The following is a 19,001-nucleotide window of genomic DNA, read 5'->3' on the forward strand; positions in this document are numbered from 1 at the left end:
ACATGCATTTGAAATAAAGCTCGTTGATTTCTCAAAAATATTTTGATTCAAATTCAAACTGTCCTCTCTCCTTGATCTCTAAATGAATTAGTGATTCATTAGGGGGGCCAAGCACAGTCCATTTGGCATGCTCAGCCTTTGGGTCTCATGGACAGAGGGAGGAAACGAAGGAAGGAGTCAAGAGGTAAGGCCCAAGGTAATGGGCCAAAGCTGAGCTCAGCTTAGAAGACCACAGAACTACATCTTTGCTAAGATGCCCGGGTACCCTTCATACCTTCCTCCTGCTCCTCATGCCTCTCCTTCCCTCTGTAGCTCCATTAGCAGCCTCACGTGCTTCTGCCCAAGGCACCCTGCTGGGGAGGGAAGCCCGTCACTGCTGGGATGGCTGGTGGGCACAGACATGGGTGTGGAACTGGGGCTGGAGATTGTGGTGGCACAGCTTTTGTTCTATTCAAATTTGACCTGACTCTCCCAGTCCTAGAGTAAATTAATGTCTTTTCTTCGCAATACCTTTTCCCTCTAGGGGTGGACTGGATAAAGAAGGAAGGGAAAGAGCCCTGATCCGGTGACTCCCTAGGCTGCAGACCCAGGGCACCCACATTATCTGTCAATGTCTCATTGCTATGGAAATGCCCCTGTAATTAAATCAGAGCTGAGGTCTGGGGGCTGGAGGTCCTGGGGGATGTGGCTGGAGGCCTCAGGGATGTTTGGAGGAGGCTAGCCTCTTCCCAGTGGGCCTTCTCTGCTGAGGAGAAGCCCTCTGGCTTGGTGTGTCTGAAGTTGCCCTAGCCCTCTCCTTTCAAGGTTGGCGAGGAACTCTGATGTCTGTGCCCTAAATTCCTCAGCTAATCAGGGGCTTTGAGCTGACAGACAAGGCTAGGAGACTCCCAGCCTCCTTCAGAAACATTTCTCAGCCTTTATTGCCCTCTCCTCCCCCAAGAGGCTGGCCAAGGGCTAAGCTGTTTGTTTTATGGAGGGAAATGCAGTGCATTGGAAGGGGGTTGTTAACTACAGGAAAGAGGCACTTCCTAGAGGTCCTCAGGACTCCTAGAGCAGGAGGAGGAGGGTTTCCCAGGGTCCACACCTCTGTCTGCTAAAAGGCCACTTCACTAACCATCCTAGATGTGGGTAAGGAGTCTGAACTTCTAAGAGTCTGCAGCCCTTTCTCAGAAGCCGAGCCCATACTACTCTCTCTAGGCCCCGGGGGCCAGCCCCTGCTTTTCTTTGAACTTTGCCTTACTGGCCTCCTCCACCTCTGCTCAAATTTGCCAACTTCCAGGAGACCCCCATCTTCTGCTCTCTCTCCCCACCGTGGGCACTCCCCTCTTAGGACGCATCCACATCTCCTCCCGGATCTTAGCTACAGATTCCGGCAGAGCTGCAGTCTCCGGGCATCAAGAGAAGTTTCTCCCAAGCTCTTGAATAAAACCACCTTCTCCCCACCAGGATGGGGAAGCTGACAAGGCTTTTTTTTTCCCCTCGTGAGGGAGGAATGGACTGTCCCTGTTACAGTGCTCCAATGTTCAGACATTTTTCCAAAGAAAAGGGAAGACTCTCTGCTGAGACTTAGCAGTCTGGGAACTTGGATAAGCAGGGGAGAGGCTCTACTTTCAGGGCTGCCTGGGGCTCCTCTCTTTCCATGCCTCCGAGTCCCCAAAACAATGCGCTATAGGTGCCTTCTTTGCCCTTTAAGATCTCCATTACCTGACAATTTGCTGAGCAGTGGTGGGGAAGGGGATGTGGGATCAAGATCTGTGATTAACACAAAACATACTTCTTTTTTATCTTTTTTAGAATGTTAAACATGCTTACACTATAGTTGTTTTGGGGTTGTTCTATTATCTCTAGTTCTTAGGGGTATTAACTGTCCTGTATATTGCTTCTGCTAACTCTCCCTCATGATAGTTTGTATTCATATGAGGTGTGTAATTTTTTATAGTGAGCTCATCTTTAGTGATGGGTTTTTTTTTTTTTTTTTTCTGTGGGAGTCCCATGTGCCCTGGATTGTAGAATGTCTCTGCAAGGAAGGTTTGCCCTTGTTCCTGCTGGGGTTTCTGAGTGGGTTACTATCCTAGACACATTTTTATGTAAGTTCTTAGCTGGGGGTTCCTGCCACATCCTCATGGTATAAATTTGGACTCAGGGTCAGGCTTGGGGGTCTCCATTTCTCATGGAGACGTTATTTTCCCTCCCTTGCTTTCCTGAGCACCTGGGATGAGTTTGTGTGTTTCCCATGCATAGATAGCGTTGTCCTGCTCCATCCCTGGCTTTACTCAGGGGAATGCTGACTTCTAGTTTCCTGCTTCTTTGGGGCCCAAGGTCATCTTTTCTGTCTGGTGTGTTACAACCCCAGCCTCCCCCAATTAGGGTCTGCCTCCAGTGTGATGCCAGCAGCCTTTCAATCTGCTCTGGCTTTGGGTCTCCCTCTACTTCTTGCACAAGATGGTGAGGTTTGGTTGTGTGGTAGAATTCTCATTGTTCTATTTATCCAGGTGTGTTTTGGTGAGTTTAGCCTGCCTTGTTTCTAGATATCAATCTCATTCCTCTATAACCCCTCCGGGACTAAAATGAGGATGGCGAGGACCACACTTGCACAAAGCTCTCCCAGTGCTCGGCAGTGAGCCTCACCAGAGGCCAGTGAAGCCTGCTCACTTGGTGCAGCAGCTCTGGGGCCTGGTGCATCCCTTGGCTTCTAGAGTGAGCATGGAGAACCACTGTACCATCCCCGACTTCCTCCAGCACTGTCTCGTTCCATTTGGGCTCCAGGGCAGGGAACCCGCTCTCAGTATCAGGGTGGATTTTCGCCAGGTGAAGGGACTCTCAGAATTCTCAGAAGCATCTCCAAGTGACTTTGGGACTCCTGAAACTAGTATTCATCTTATTCTCCCAGATCAACATCACTGCCAAGGTCCCTTCTATGGCTGCAGAGCTGGCCAGGCACAGGAAGGGAGGAGTCAAGGTGAGGAGGCTGTGAGGAAGGGGGGCTCTTTTCTACCAGTGACAGGCGACTTGAAGGCACCAGCACACAGTTGGAGTCAGAGTCCTCACTGAAGAGGCCCTGACCCAGAGGCCTGCGGGACCGCTGAGGGGTTGATGGCAGCCCACTGTGGGGTCCTTTGGAAGGGTAAGAAGGAGGTAGAAGGTACCAGCCACAGCCAGACAACCTGAGGAAGCCTGGGGCCAGAGTGCCCCCCACCCACTCTCTCATCTAGTTGGTCCCTTTTTCCTTATCACTTAGGGGAGACTCGGCTCCGTTCCAGACCAGCAGCCTAGAGCAGTGGGCTGGAGAGAAGAGACGCTGCTGAGCTAGAGCAGCCCGGCGGCGGAAGGGAAAGTGGGTGATAAATTTAAATAACCAGCTTGACTTGGCAGCTTGCTGAGTTGTGATGCAGTGAAATTAAAATCTCGGCAGAACTTGCAAACACTACTCAGAAAAATCAGTCTCTCTCCTTGGTTCCGTGAGAGAAGGTGGGGAGGGGAGGCTTTTGGGCCGAGCCCCAGCCTCTGGCAGCCACCCTTGCCTGCAAAGTGATTAGCTGTGTCCTGGCCCACTGGGCCCCACTCTCCCCTCTACACAATAGTCCAGGCTCCTCTCTCCTCTCAGTCCTGACCTTGTGGAACAGCTGTATCAAGTGGCTGGTGAAGTTTGAAATCAGCCTCCAGTGCCAGGAGGTGGCAGGAATATCAATAAGGTCGGCTCTTCAGGTTGGGCTAGGGCTTCCTGGGCTGGTTTCCTCAGGACTCATTCCCAAAGGTTTGCAGCCTCAGCTGCCTGTCCCTGGGGAAGAAGATGAGCTAGGGGTTTAGGATGTGGGGGATGAAGAGGGCTCCTTGAACATCTTGGCACACTCAAGCCAGGCTGTGGCCACAGGATGCCCTCCTGCTCTCTCACCTGTAGCACATACCCGGCCAGAATCACCTGCCGGAAGGTGCCTCCCCTTTTCCTCCTCCACCAAAGCCCTTCATACTCTCCAACCAAATAAGCTCTTAAAGAATCTTGGAGGGCAATTTTTACAAATACACCAAAAGCCCCTCCCATATCCCAGCTATTCTTGGAGCCCAGTTCTAGGTGCCAACATCTTTCTAGAAAATCTCACCTGAAATCCACCTCTCTGGTCTGCTCTCTACATCACTGCTCACCACTACCCGCAAACTCCTGGCCCGAAGGCTAATGTGCTGGACCCATTCCTGAGATGATCCATGAAGCCTCTGGGCACTGCCCTGTTTCTCACCCTGACAGTACCTCCAGCAAATTCTGTTCATCCCCATAATAAACACATCATGAATCATTCATCTTTAATAGATTATGCAAATTAGGAGGACGTAAAATCAACAAAGATCAATAACTGCAGCCATTTAATTGCCAGCAAAAACATTTTAAGAATGAGCATAATCTGTAGCCCTTTCTCGGGTAATGGCACCATTAATCCAAACATTGGATCTTGGCCTAAGCGTAGAAAAATCATTCCCTCCCCCCTCCCCCCTCCCCCCACCCCTCCCCCACTTCTCCACACACTTCTCTCTTTTTGGTAATTTCCAGTTTCTGAGCAAGTTTCCCTGTCATTACCACTGGTGAACAGCTCCGAATGTTAATGGTTCTGCTTTTGTTACTCCTGGCTTGATTGAAATGTCGCATACAGATTGAGATGTTAGTGCTAACTTGCCACCTGGGAATGTCAAGCTGGGTCTGAAATGAACTTTTCTCACACTTGGATCCAGATGGATCAGCCGGAGATGTTCCCAGGCTGAGCTGGGACCGTTCCAGGGCCATGGGGGGGAGGCGGGCGGGGGATGCTCAAGGTGGAGGCACTTTTCTGCACCAGCCTGAGTTCTCCTGCTGCAGGAACCCTACCACAAAGATCCTTCTCTCCACCCCAGGAAGCCTCTGCCTTCTAGACTGTGGCCCTGGGCCCAGGGAAGCACAGCTGGGGTTAGAGAAAAGTCTCCTGGGCTCTGTTTTGCTGCTGCCTGGGGTGGGCCACTTTTGGGAGGTGACCAGTGTGACTCTCAGCAGATCAGGAGAAACATGGCCTGGCCTGGACCATCACTCTTTCTTGGGTCAGAACACCCACAGCTCAGAGAGCTTCCGAACCGGGCTATGGAGGGTGCTTGCCGAGGGCCAGTTGATCATAGGCTGTATCCTGACCCAGCTTATGTTGTCACTCCCAAAAGCCCATCTAGGTCTCCGACACTTCCAGAACTCAACCTCTGATTGCCTAGCCAAAGAGCTCGACTCTGTCCAGGCCGGAAACAGCTGTACCAGGACACCCCTTAGGGAGAATCTGGGAAAGCTAACAACAGGGCTCTCCCAAGCCCCCCAGGTGGAGGCCAGGTGGCCACTCGCAGCCCATCTCAGAACTGAGCCGTGCTCAGAACAGCCCCAAGTCAGAACCAGTGCGCTGTCCTCCAGTGGGGCCATGCCCGCTCCCTGTCTTTGGTTACGCTGGCTGCTGCCAGGTCCCCAGGCCGCCTCCGCTCGCCTTGTCGGCAGGTAACGCCTCAGTGTCTCCCAATCACCACCAAGACCCTTCTCAATCATTCTTTCTCCCAAGGAACAAACGGCACATTGGCTTTAGTGTCTCCAGAATAATTAGGTGAATTTTAATAACACCTCAATGTGTGTCTCTCCCACTTGGGCACTTTCCTGGCCCGGAAACCCTTCTGCAGTGCCAGCCGCCTTCCACAGCCCTCAGCTCTGTGGCCTGGAGCTTCATCAGCTGGGCTCTACACTGCACTGCACCTCAGCCTTCTTCCCCTCTAGCTGCCTCCGCTGCTCCTCCCTCATCCATGCCAGCACCTGGATTGGGTGCCCCCTCCTCCTGCCTTTTGACTGAGGGACAGGCTGGACCCTGCCTGGCCTTGAAATCAAGCCTTGGTCTTAGTGATTTCTCTGGGAAGCTGGAGAAAGGCTGAAATAATTGAGCTTACCTATAACCATATGGCCAGATGCCACGCTCTGAAGCCCAAAGCCACAGCTTTGGAACACCAGGCTGCCCAGAGGAGAGGAAAGCAGGTCCCCCAGGGGCCTCGGGGACACAGGAGTGTGGAGACTCGACACTGGGCACTCATGCTCCACTCTTGCCAGCCCGGCCTATTTGCCCTCATTCTCCTGCACACATCCTAACAAGAGGCTCATAATTCCGGCCACCTTGGTGGAGGCAAGAAAAAAGGCAAAGGAAGAGGCAACAGGATGGGCAGAAAGAACCAGCCCTAGCCCTTCCTGGCTTTGACATTTCCAGGCTGGAGCGTACAGAGACCCTGACCACGGTTTTTTCTCCCACATCTGCACACATCTGTTCAGGAAGCACCCTGGTTTCTGGAGACTCACTCTCTCTACAGAGATCATGGCAGGGAGCCCGCTTGTCACGCTGGGCCCCAGATGGCATGGGCTGAGGTGCCCCCCAACTGAAAGCAGTTTCCCACCCTCCTGGAAGCCCCCTTACCGGTCACAACGGGGTATGTCTGCGTGCCCGACACGTTGCTGCCCAGCTCGGGGTTGGTGGATGCAGATAGACTCGACTTGACTTCATCAAGCCCAGGGGTCAGTGCTGGGAGGGAGTACTCGTTCCCCTGGGAGGAGAGAGAAAAGAGACAGCTCACTATTGACGTACACATGCGGAGAGAGGGCTTGGTGTGCAGATGGGGAGGAGGAACGGGGAGCCCTCCCAGATGGGGTGGAAGGAGATGGCCAGGCAGAGGGCGGGGAGTGTGGGAGGGGCGGGCTCGATGGATGATGGAGAGTTGTGTGTGGGTGGGGGCAGACCTGACTCTGGGAAGCTGAGGTACAGCCTGTACATTCTCGGTGGGCACCCCAGCACCCTTTACATCTCTGTAGCATCTCTTGTCTAAGAAGCCCCAAAGGCGGGGTTTAGCAGTTGGAATCCCCCTGCTGAGAGGCAAGCGGTGTTTTAAGGTCCCCCAGGGGTAGGGAGTCTTGGGGAGGAGGGGCGAACCCTGACATGATGGCAGAGGCAGTAGCTGGGGGAAGGGCCTAGTGGGGCCTCGAGGCTGGCACTGCTGGGCTGGCGGACCGGGTGCTGGAGCCCCTTTTTAAAAAACAAACAAAGACTGCCTCACGGGCCCCTCGCTCTCTGCCTGTGCACTGGGGTATGAAATTGGGGAGGGGGAGAGTCCACATGGCTAACAGAAGGGTGGGAGGGGGCCAGTCATTGACTCTGAAAGGGTGTCCTGCCTGAAACACTCGGGTAATTGCCTTTTTATTGCAGCCACCGCCAAGCCAGACCCCAGAGCTGGGCTGACCAGGAGCCCGCACGAAGCAGGAAAAGTTGCTCTGATTAATATTACGTTAAATTAAAACTGATTTTCTGCTCTTTCGGGTCCGTTTTTTTTCCCTTCCGCTTCCTGGCCCCCCCAGAGGGCCCCCTCCCCTCCCTGGCTGGACAGGATTGCCTCGTCATTTCCAATTCCTTCTCGTATTGATCTTCCTGTAGAAATCAGTTTTGTAATTAGCTGCAAATTAGGCCTTCTACTGGGGGTGAAGCTGCCCCCTGATTTATCACCAGAGTAATTCGCTGTGATCGGAGAGAAATTAAAATGAACTCAATTAGGCTTCGGATTTGCTTTATGGGCCCTGCTCCGAGTTTCAGGGGGAAAAATGACTGTGCTGGTGTTTAATAGTCTAATGAAAGTAAATAAAGGTTATTCATTGTAATACAGCCGGGGACTCGGGGAGGGCGCACCAAGCCGCCCGCCTCCGCCGGCTCCTCCTTTGTTGGTTTATGGCTCAGGGCACCTTAAAAAGACTTTTGATTTTTGTTTTATGAAGACAAACAGCTTACGGGATAAAAGGACGGGCGGGGAGAAAGGCGAATGGCTGGGAGCTGTTGGAGTCCGAGAGTGGAACTGCGCTGTGCAGTCTGTGCAGTTGCGCTGGTGCGTGTGGGTGTGTGCCCGAGTGGGCACACGTGGCAGGCTGTGCTGTGCTGAGGCCGTGGGCCTGGCCTGGGCTTTAGTGTGGGGGGATGGGTGTGTGCTCACGCATCGGCGTGTGTACACAGGGGGCTGTCCTGGTGTGTGCATGGAGGCAGGTGTGGAAGTGCGCTGAGCTGGTGGTCTGTGGGGCGTGCACACCTACTGGCTGAAGGGCTGTGCTGTGAGTCCTGTGGGCTGGGCGGCGGGTGGGCAGCAAGCAGGTGGGTGGCGGTGGTCTGTGAACACGTGCACACAGGTGAATGGGAGCAGTTAGGAGATGTGTTTCTATGCTGTGTGATGTGCTGGTGTGTTGTGGGCTGCATCCCATGCTGTGTGTTCTGGGTTGCTCTTCATCTGTGGGAAGTATTGGGTCTGAGGGGTAGGCTGTCAGGAGGCAGGCACAGCGGGCTCACCTCCTGACGCCCCAGGCTTACTCAGACTTTCTGTAGGACCCTAGGGGCATTTAGGCAAGGGACGTTCCTGAGTACTCTGTGCCAGAAGCACAGAATGGCAGGGCTGGAAACGACCTGTCAGATCATCTGTCCAAGCCCTTCATTCTACAGACGGGGAAACAGGACAGAACTGAAACTGAAATGGGATTAAGATTTACCTACAGCCATACTCGCGCCCAGAACTCACCCTTTCTAACTACCATATACTATGACGATTTTCTTAGCTCTGCTATGATGTCCCTGTGTGAGCGTGTTCACACAGTGCACCCAAAGGCAGCACACACGATGCTGGGTGTGCGTGAGGCTGACCCACGTGTGCACGTCCTCCAGAGGCCTTGCTCTGCCCAGTCCCTTTCCACTTCTGCAAGCAGAAAGCTTCTTCCTCACCTGCTCTGATTTGATGTGCTCTGATGCCTGGAAGACGTCAGGGTAGGAAGGACGCTCAAAGACCCGATCCAAAGCTTCTAGCTGCTGCTGGGTGAAGGTGTCAGCTCGCAAGTGCTTCCGCAAACTGTCCACGCCACTCTGGGAATCTCCATTGGGGACTGAGCCCTCAGACACATCTGGAGGACACAGGGACACTCGGGGCATGAGTGCAGGTCAGCAGAGGCACACAGTGGGCAAAGGTGACGGGCACCTGGCTCGGCCCCCAGGGCTTTGCACCCCTGCTGGGACCCCTTTCCCCCAGTTTTCAGGCTGGGAGGGGCTGGCCATGCCTCAGAGACCTGGCTGAGAGAGCCAGAGCCCCTGAATGTCCTGGGAAGAGAAAGGGAAGCTGTCACAACTCGGGGGCGTGGGAAGGACTAGGCAGAGGCGGTGGAGCCAGAGGGATTCCCAGGGGCCATCTCCCCAGGGCACGTCTCCCCTGAGCCCCTTCTGTCCCCCCCCCCCTTGGCCTGGATTGGCCTGGGGAAGGAGCTGGGTGTCTTGGGCCAGCATTACCCAGCCTGTGGAGAATTGAACTCGGCTCTGAGATGAATTTCAGTTCCACTGACTCCAAGGGTGGAAAATCATCAAATCTCCGAGGCTGAGTGTAACATGGAGACTGGGTGAAGTAATTAACTTCACCACTGAGGGAGGAAGGACTCAGGGCCCAGCTGAGGCCCAGCTTGCGTCGTGCCAGGCCTGAGACTGGAGCAGACAGCAAGTGGCACGTGAGTCATGAAATACAACTTGGGCAGAGACTGAAGACTGGGTCCCTGTAGACGCTGCTGTGCCCAGGCCACCCTCCTCAGCTTGTCCCTGACCTGGACTCTGGCGAGGCTCCGCCAGAGGCCAGCTCCTTGGCCGCCTGGCTCCTCCTGCAGTCTCTACAGGAAGCTGAGACTCGCCCCATGTATGAAAAACCACGGTGCAGCCACGAAGTGCCCGCTCCCTGGGGCTGTAGGCCAGTCCTGTCTGTGTACTGCTCTCCCCAGGCCTCCCACCACTCTGCTACCCTTCCCTCCCTGGACCTGCCCTCTATCCCGGTCCACTGGGGTTTTCAGAGTTCACAGCGGGCCAAGTACCTGCTGTGCCTACACTCCCTGACCCCACACCCTGCAACTTCCCGGGCTCAAAGCTGGGTCCTCCCAGCTACAGCTTGGCCACTCCTTGGCTTCCCTAGCCCAAGACCAGCTGGGGAGCCTTGGGCCTGGGGCCAGCCCATGCTGTAGGCCCCAGGGTGTTCCTCTGGGACTGTTATATATATCAGTTTATAGGTGATTATACGATATGATATAATCAATATTGCATTATATACAGTAACACCATACAGTATCATTCAAGAGAGCATAGAAAATATTACGTATTGATTAACCTCAACCTGCAGCCATCCTCTCTTGCTGGCCTCCCAGATGGAGCAAGGGGGTCTGCTTTCCTAATGGGACTTCCTGTCTTCACTCGATCCTGGAGGGGGTGGGAGAGCAAAGAAAGGGTGTTTGTGTGTGTGTGTGTGTGTGTGAGACAGACAGAGACAGAGACAGAGACAGAGAGAGAGAGAGAGAGAGAGAGAGAGAGAGAGAGAATGGAGACCAGGATCGTGTCTGAGGTGGACAGACAGACACAGGGACAGCCTTGATGATATTTCTATGTTCCCTATGTTCCTAAGGCCACAAAACTTGGTTGTTGTGTTTTTTTCTGTGTAAGCTTCTGGAATGATTTTCTGTCTTAGAGGCAATGTATGCATCTCTCTATATGAGTTAGGGTGGGACATATTTATTTTTCCCTTTTGTGTATTTTCTGTATATATGCATTTCTACATGAATAAGCATCCAGATAGATAAGCGTCTAGGAATGTGTAAGTGACAGTCCAGGAACCTTTCTGAAAAGGTGCGTGTGTACGTGTGTGACTGCATGGGGAGTGTGAGCCCACGTGCCCCCGTGTTTCTTCTGTGCCTGCTTCTCTCTCAAGGATCTGCCATCATCTTAATGCTACCCCTTGGGGCTACTTGCATGTTTTATTGTGTCTAATTCTCTCTTGTTGGAGTCCTCCTACCTTTTTGGGAAGCACTTCTGTCAGAGCAGAGGGAGACAGCGAGTGTCTTTGTGTGTGGTTACTGCAGTGTCACCAATGAGTCCTGGCAAGTAAAGTGCATTTGTCTGCGAACATGGGCTCACATGTTATGTGCATGGGTGTGTGCACATGTGTGGTGAGACTCATACTATGCCTCTGTGTAAATTTGTGTATATGCCTGTGTGTGGCTTGGCCCAGCCTGCGCGCGCGCGTGTGTGTGTGTGTGTGTGTGTGTGTGTGTGTGTGTAGGGGCTGAACTGAAGCTTTGTCCTCAGGTCACTGGCTGGAGGAGTCTCTTTTCCTTCATTTATTCAGGGGCTCTTCAGATCTTGACAAATCTGTCACTCTAAATTTGCGAGAGATTATGGTGCTCTCTCCCCAGCCCGCAGAGAGGTGATATATGATATCTGCTGCCCCTATTGATTGCCTGATCTGGTGGCAGAGGCCGGCGAAATGAACTTGAAATGAACATCATGCCTCAACTCATTGTGCGTATAATACACTACTTAATCCCACATTTTTCAGCCGCTATGGAATTCAATTGATCAATCATGTTCCACTGATAGTACTGTTTTAGGGGTTATTGCTGCTCCCTCCACTCACTGACCTTTTTATTTATTTATTTATTTTTTGTATACTCAGGCCCTGGTGATAAAACAGGTTACAGAGGCAGCGATGGAAAGGGGGAGGGAGGAAGGAAAGGCAAAAGGATGGCTGCTACTGGAAGAGGTGGCCGAGGGTCCGGGGAAAGGGAGGAAGAGGAGAGGGAAGGGAGGTGGGGCAAGGAAGAGACAGAAGGTGCTAGAGGAGCAGAAAAGCAAACTAGTCTGCTGCAAGCAGGAGAGAATCGCCAAGGGAGGCTGCAGGAGGCTTGAGGAAACTCCTCAAAGGAGAAGGAAGGTGATAGGGAGGCGGGAAAGGCAGCAGTCATGATGAACGGCGAAGGAGCACAAAGAAAGTTCTGGGGAACAGGGAGGACAGACACAGGGGCAGGGAGACGGCAGTGGCATTACTGGTGGGGGACAGGGAGGCAGTGTCCCCCAAATCAGCCAGAGGGCCCACAGGCTCTCCCAGCCTCTCCCCAGAGGCCAGGGTGGTGCCCTTCCCTCAGCTAGAGAAGGAAGGGAGGAGTGAAGGCAAGGAGGAAGGGCGGGAAGGGAGTGAGGGAAGGAGGCCGGGAGAAGCCTGGGCTCAGAGGTCAAAGGAGGAGAAGCTCAGGGAAGAAGGAAGCCCAGAGGCAGAGGCAGGGCAGAAAGGGAGAGAGGAAGAAAGGGAAGAAGCTTCCTACACCAGACGCCTCAGGAAGCACAGGCTGGGCTGAGGGCCCTTGCTACAGGAATAACCCAGCTGGTTCTGCTTTCCCGGAAGCCTGTGTATCCAGTGAGGACGGTAGCCCGGGGCCTGGACGGGGGTGGGGTTGGAGGGTAGAGGTTGGAGGAGGAAAGAAGAAGAGAGTAGAGGAAGAGCAAAAAAGAAAAAAGAACATGGAAGAAGAGAATTGAAAAGGAAGAGAAAACGAAGCTGTTGTCAGTACCACCCACTTGCAGGGACCTACTCAGGAGATGGAGAGAGAGGGCTGCGGGGGCGGGTGCTTCCCAAGGTAGAGTCTCAGCGGTGGCAGCAAGGGAGAGGGATGGAGCTGGGCTATGAGACACTGCCAGGCCCAGGCACTGAAGGGCTCTCTGGCAGAGCTGGGCTAACATGGAGGAAGAGGCAGAAACAACTCCTGATCTGGGCTGCAGAGTGAGTAGCAAGGAAAGTAATTAGATAGCATCCACCCCCTTGTGCCAAGGAGCCAGGCTGGGAATTCCCTGTGGGCAGGAACCATGACCGGTGCATCTCTGTAGATCCAGTGCCAGGCATGGAGCTGGGCACAGACTTGATACTCAATGGATGAATGAGTGAATGAATGAATGAATGAATGAACGAGGCTCTCCTGGGTGGCATTCAAAGCCAGACTACTGGCAGAAGGCCTCTGGACCAGCCACCTGGCTGGCTTAGCATCCCAGGACACCCAGTTACCTGTCAGGCAAGTCCCACACATCCTTAGCTGTCAGAGGATATGGGAAGACCCACGACAGGCCCCTGGGTAGACTCATGCCCCTTCTTCACCTGCCCCACTGCTTGTTAGCTTCCAACAGCATTGACTCTGGTCCACAGAGGCCCTTCCCACTCTCACCAACACCTTCCTGCCCACCTATGGTACTTCTACCCAAGGACAGAGCACACCGTGTTGCCAGTTAAGAGTGAAACTTAACCTTGGAGCTGCAGAACTGCCATCCAAGGCAGCTGGCAGAGGCTGCTTGAGAAGTGGGCCCAGAGATGGCCCCTATGTTGGACTCACCACACCACGGCCCTGGTCGCAAAGAGTAGGATAAAGTGGGTCTATCTGCTCATTCTTGGTTCCAGGGAAGGCCTTTCCTAAATGACAGAGCGGGCCCTCAGCCTTCACCTTGATGGGAAAACCAGCCCCTACCTTGTCAGGGCTCCAAGAGGAGGGCTGGAGTATGATGCCGCATGTCCTGGACTTTCTGGAGCAGTTCTGATTTCCAATATTCTTTCCCACTCTCAGGCCACGTTTTCAGATTGAGGTTGGAAAATGTGGCTGCGAAGGTTTAGTAAGACTTCCCAGAGCAAGGAAGATACCCTGTGCTCGTTGGTCCCATATGTGGAGGATTCGGTCCTGTTCTGTTGTCCCCTGCCCAGCCACCATCCATTAGCAGCTCACAGTACTGTGAGCTTGTTACATGCCATTTAATCCTCCCAACAACCCTGTGAGGTAGGTGCTGCGATACCTATTTTAAAGATAAGGAAACTGAGGCAAAGAGAGGTTAAGTAGCTTATCCAAGGCCATGCAGCTGGTAAATGACAGTTGGGATTTGAATTCAGGTCTGTTTGACTCCAGAGCCTGCTCTCCACATCATTTCACTCTGCTGCCCGGGTGCCAATCCCAGGGGACCCAGTTGAGGGCCACTTGGCCCCACCCAGGATACTGCATCCCTCCCAGCATCCCCCCTTTTCTACTTTGTACCCTCCCTACACTGAGGCTACCGCCTATGGCCCCCGAGCTGGCCGAGCCCAGACTGCCGAGAATGATGAGGGGACACCTGGTCCAAACTCCTCATTTTAAGGTAATGAAAACTAGCAGGGTGGGTGGTGAGGTGGGGGAGGGGAGGTGACCAGTCCAAGGTCACACAACTGAGTAGTAGGACCCTCAGAACTGGAGCCCATTCCAGGTGCTTTGTCCACTATGGCATGAGCCGTAGCATCTCTGAAGGAGAGTGAGCTACCATAAGTCCTTTTCGGAATGAAGCAAGATATAAATACATTAATTAAATTAAACAAACTGCTGAGTTAAAACTTTGACGTAGATTATTCTTTCAAAGGGAACAAAGGTTCATATTGTCTTCTCCTCTGACCACTTCATATTTGCTTACAGTTAACAAAAGCTTTCATAGACCTTATGTTATTTGGGCTTCTTAACTACTCTCCAAGGTAGCTAGGGATTATAATCCCCTTTTTACTGGTGAGGAAACTGAGGCTCAGAGTAAATGAAGTGCAGCATAAATGAGGGTAAGTGGCTAGGTCAAGGGCATATCTACCAGGGAGCCTGGCACAGGGAAGATGCCTGTGGACAGTTGCGGCCTGAGCCCCAATGAGGAGCAGCAGCTGCCTGCCCAGCCCACGTGCAGAGCCTGGGATCCAGCAGTGGGGCCCTGATCTCCGTGCAAAAGAAGAGAATTGTAAAACCAAAGATCACCTTGACTGGAAGGAGAGCCACCCACAGGGTAACAGTGATTACTCCCTGATCATGAGCAAATTCTTTTCTTCTCATCTAAGTTTTTCTATATGATCCAGGCCTTGTACAGGAAGCACATACCACTTCTAGAATCATTAATAAAAATGGCTTTTACTCCTCAACAAAAAGATGTGATTTCCTCATTCACTTAACCTTGTCACTCCCCATCCATTCCTGGGCCACCCTGGAGCAGAGCCCTACCTCCCACGCCTCTGACCCCAGGCCAGAGCCCTCTTGCTGGCCAGTCATGAATAGGGCTGGCCGGTGAGGTCTCAGCACCTTGGGGAGGGGGACAGGCACTGAACACCATGTATTAGGGATGAGGGCTAGAGACAAGGGACAAAACAGAAGTGTTCTGTCTTCCTTGTGTGTTGACACTGTACCTGAATCTCCAAAGCAGTCCCTACAAGGGACAAGAGAAATTCTCGTGTGCTGACCAAAAGGTAGGTGGGGGTGATGGTAATAGAGAGAATGAAATAATGCCACTTCCTTGGTCAGAAAGCACCAAGGCTCATCAAAATCAAAGTGGAATGAATAGGGGCTGCCCACCAAACCCCAAGAAGTAGGATTTAGGCATTTGAGAGAAATTCCTTTAAAGTATAGCAAAGAACTATATTAACTTCAGTTTTCCAAGCCCAAATACACACATCTACCCATCTATGGGGAAACTGACAATATTAGGGCTTCCACCTACACTCATTAAATCCATTCACTTTTACGAGGTATTTACTATCATTCTTATCTTTCAGATGAGAGGCAAAATTATTTGTTCAATATCATCCAGCTAGAAAGTAGGCAAAGGCTGGATTTGAACTCAGGAATGTCTGACTCCAAAGCCCTCTCCACTCTATCAAATTTGCCTTCCCTGTCAAAGATCATCATCACTGTCATGTACTGAGCACTAACTATGTACTAGGCAGGCTCCAGGTTCTTTATTACACATTATCTCTAATTCCCACATAACACTTGCAGAAGAGCTACCATTAAGCCAATGTTACAAAAGAAGAAACAAGCCGAGGGAGAGTGAAAAACATGTGAGTGCTTCACACAGCTAACAAGGAGCAATCCCAGGGAAAGTGAGTCTCACTTCACCTGTAGACCAAAAATGACCTGAAAAAGTGATATAGGAAGAAAAGAGAAATGTGTGGAGGAAGTGGGGACAGTAGGTGATGGACCTCAGCCTCTAGGGGGCTTCGGGGAGGAGGAGGGGTCGGGGCGCTGACCCGGGTGGGAGCTCTTTGCTGCATCCCAGTCTGACCAGTGGCCTCTGCCCCCTCTCCCTGTCTTAGCTCCTCTAACGCCACCTTCCTCCTCTGAGGGGTTCACTCCCAGGCCGCCCCCAGTCTCCCCAGCTGCCAGTTGTTGCAGTTTCAAACTCAATCGTTCTCCTCAGTGCTGAGGCAAATGGAGTCATTAATTACCTTCTATCGGCTGGGCTGAGTTCAGAAAGCGATCAATATCCCCGCTTGTCATTCAGGGCAGCCTGCCTGTGCCGCTCCGGCCCCACCCCCACGGTGGCGCAGGACCGCGAGGTCTGGGCTGCCACCCTGGCCTCCTATCTGATTGAGAACGGGGAGAGAGGTCGGGGATGCTGAGGACTGGGGCTGCTTTCCGGACTGGGAGAAGAGCGAGGATTAACAAAACGGGCAGGGGAGGGGGCAGAGGGGAGCGGGAAGGAGAAAGGAAAAGGAAGGAGCATGAGGGGTGAGGAGAGAAGGGCAGGAGACAGGAGAAGGAGGAGGGAGGAGGAAATGGGGGAGCCATGAGCTGGGAAGAAGCTGATGCAAACACTGTCTGTCCAAGGAGGTGGGATGACATTCCCCATGGTCTCCTGTCCTTATACCAGACGATCCGTGGGACTGCCCTGGCCAGTCACTCCAAGCCACGCTCAAGAGGAGGGCATGAAGAAGTCCTTGGAAACCTGGCCCGAAGCTTTGGCTCTGAGCAAGACCAGCTTCTGCCCAGCCTTCCAGCCCCGGAGAACCTGCTAACCCTGACCAAGCCCTGTTTCTAAACACTCCATGAGTTCACGATAGGGTGGAAGGCAGGGGCATGGCTACCTGCCTGCCTGACCTCAGTCTTACTGGGCCCATCTACACCCATGTGCCTCTGGGGACACTAACTACACTAGTGGCCCTAATGTGACACTGAACTAGGAGTATCATCTCCTGGGTTGAAATCCTAGTTTTGTCCCTCACGTGCTATGTGACCTTGGCCAAGTCCCTCGAGCTTTTCTGGACTGAGTTTCCTCAGATGAACACCAGAGGGTTGCTAGCTCCTACCTCAGCAGTGTTCACTTCTCTTTTCTCTGTGTTCCAGTAGACATCTATCCAAACCGCCGTTGTAGAAATAATAATAATAACTAAAATCGATCCAGCTCCTATAATGGTACCAGACACTATGCCTAACATAATCCACTGATTCGATCCTTACAGTAACAGCAGCTCACGTTAAGTGCTTACTATATATAGGGCACTCATCTAAGAATTTTACATATATTGACTTGTTTAATTTTCACCAGAACTTAAGCAGGAAGCTCCTATTATTATCCCCATTTATTTTGTAGGCGAAGAAACGGAAGTGAAGAGGTTCAGGAACTTTCCTGAGGTTACAGAGCTAACACGTGATGGAACAGTCAGAAGCAAACCCAGACAATATGCCTCGGGCAGTTCAGCTCATAATCTGGAGAAACCAAGGGCTACACAGGCTATGCAACTCGCCCCGAAGTACTTATTCCAGCCAGTAAGTGGCAAAACCAAGTTTAGAATCAATATGTATCGTAGTTATTACTATCATCATTTTTTTGGCCACATGGCGCGGCTTGTGAGAGCACAGGGTCCTAACCACTGGACCGCCAGGGAATTCCTACGTCGTTATTTTTTAATGTTTGTTTTCTTCACTAAACTGTGGCTATTTTAAAGGCAGGGACCCATCTTTTTCATGTGTGTAAACTTAGCCCAGGGCCTGACACATAGTAGGTGGCAAAAAATGTTGGCTGATTTGTTGCATAGAATTCCCAAAGCAAAGATTGATCCATTCTTTACTTGCCTTGCAGCTTACCTTTCAGAAGGAAAAAGAAGCAGTGTAGGACATTGCCACTCTGGATTCAGTGTTATCACATTTTATAGCTAGAAAGTGTCATGGAGATAATTTAATCCGTTCCCTCTTAGAGATTTAAAAAGAAAAAAGAGGCTCAGAAAGGTTGAGTAATTTCCCCATGTCACACAGCTAGTCATCATTAGGATACAGAGGTTTCTCAGACTCGTGCCCTTTTCCGCTACCCCAGGCTGCTTAATTCTGACCAAGAAAGAAAAAACTGATAAAAGGGAACTGTTGGGGATCTGGGGAGAAAGCACCCATGTCTAGAGGTGACAGTAGCAAAAGGAGGGGGCATTGCACAGAATCTGACTTGAGAAAAGCAAACTGCTATGTGTTGAGGGAAAGAATGGTTGTGTGATCCCATGGCAAGAGATTCTAGAAGGGAATATAATTCCATGAGGACAGGATGCTCTAAAAATGAAATTCTGCTGCTACAAGCTCAAATAATCAACCTGACAAAGTAAAGGGAGTGGGAGTGGGGGAAGGGTGGAAAGAGAGGGTCTTGAAGGGAAATCATTGTTGTTGCACATGAATAAGCTTTAAAATATGATGAGCCTAGATTTTAAAAGAACATGTACATGGAACAGTGGAAGATTATGCAGCCATTAAAAAATCATGTTTTCAAAGAATATTTAATGATATGTAAAAATGGTCCTATATAATGTTAAGTGAAAAAAGCGAGACACAAGCTGTATATACAGTATAATTCCAATTCTGATAAAAATTATATATATATTTAATTATGTATACACAGGGGAAAAAAAAACTGTAAAGAATATGCCAAAATTCTAAATCTCATCACCAAAATTCTCTTGGTGATGAGATTATGGGTGATTTTTTTTTTAATTTACTGTATCCTCCAAATATTTTTACAATGAGTATACGTTACACTTATTATCAGACAAGTTATTTTTTTTCCTCTTATAAAGGACACACACAACAGATGGAAGGAGGGGACCATAACCAGGGATGGATATGAGAGTAGCAGGAGCCTGTCAGGAAGACAAAAGCTCAGAACAAGCTGAAACAACAAAAAAGGGCCTTGGTAGCTACGTCTGGAGAAAGAACAAAAAGGAAGGCTAGCTTAAGCGCAGTGCTCAGGAAAGGATGCAATGCTGAGAGAGAAGGCGGAACTTCTCAACCCCTGGCTTGACGTGGTCTTCTCCATCAAAGAAAAGGATCTTCAAAATGGGACCAGGAGGAGTTGCCCAGGTCAGGAGGAGGC

At 51.5% G+C, this 19,001-nt stretch overlaps 1 protein-coding gene across 9 annotated transcripts in view; it reads right to left on the reverse strand.

Moving 5' to 3' along the window:
• Nucleotides 1–19,001, reverse strand: part of PAX2 (paired box 2) — a gene marked incomplete at both ends in the record, with an annotated part of 77,815 nt that overhangs the window by 10,835 nt on the left and 47,979 nt on the right. For all 9 annotated transcript variants that reach the window (XM_082854051.1, XM_082854050.1, XM_082854049.1 and 6 more), the window contains 2 exons: nucleotides 6,444–6,570; nucleotides 8,772–8,947. In XM_082854051.1, coding sequence (XP_082710177.1) covers nucleotides 6,444–6,570; nucleotides 8,772–8,947 — 303 coding nt within the window. The remainder of the gene's footprint in view (nucleotides 1–6,443; nucleotides 6,571–8,771; nucleotides 8,948–19,001) is intronic.

This window comes from Leucopleurus acutus (genome assembly GCF_964270905.1).
Source record: "Leucopleurus acutus genome assembly, chromosome: 14".
Classification (NCBI taxonomy): Eukaryota; Metazoa; Chordata; class Mammalia; order Artiodactyla; family Delphinidae; genus Leucopleurus; species Leucopleurus acutus.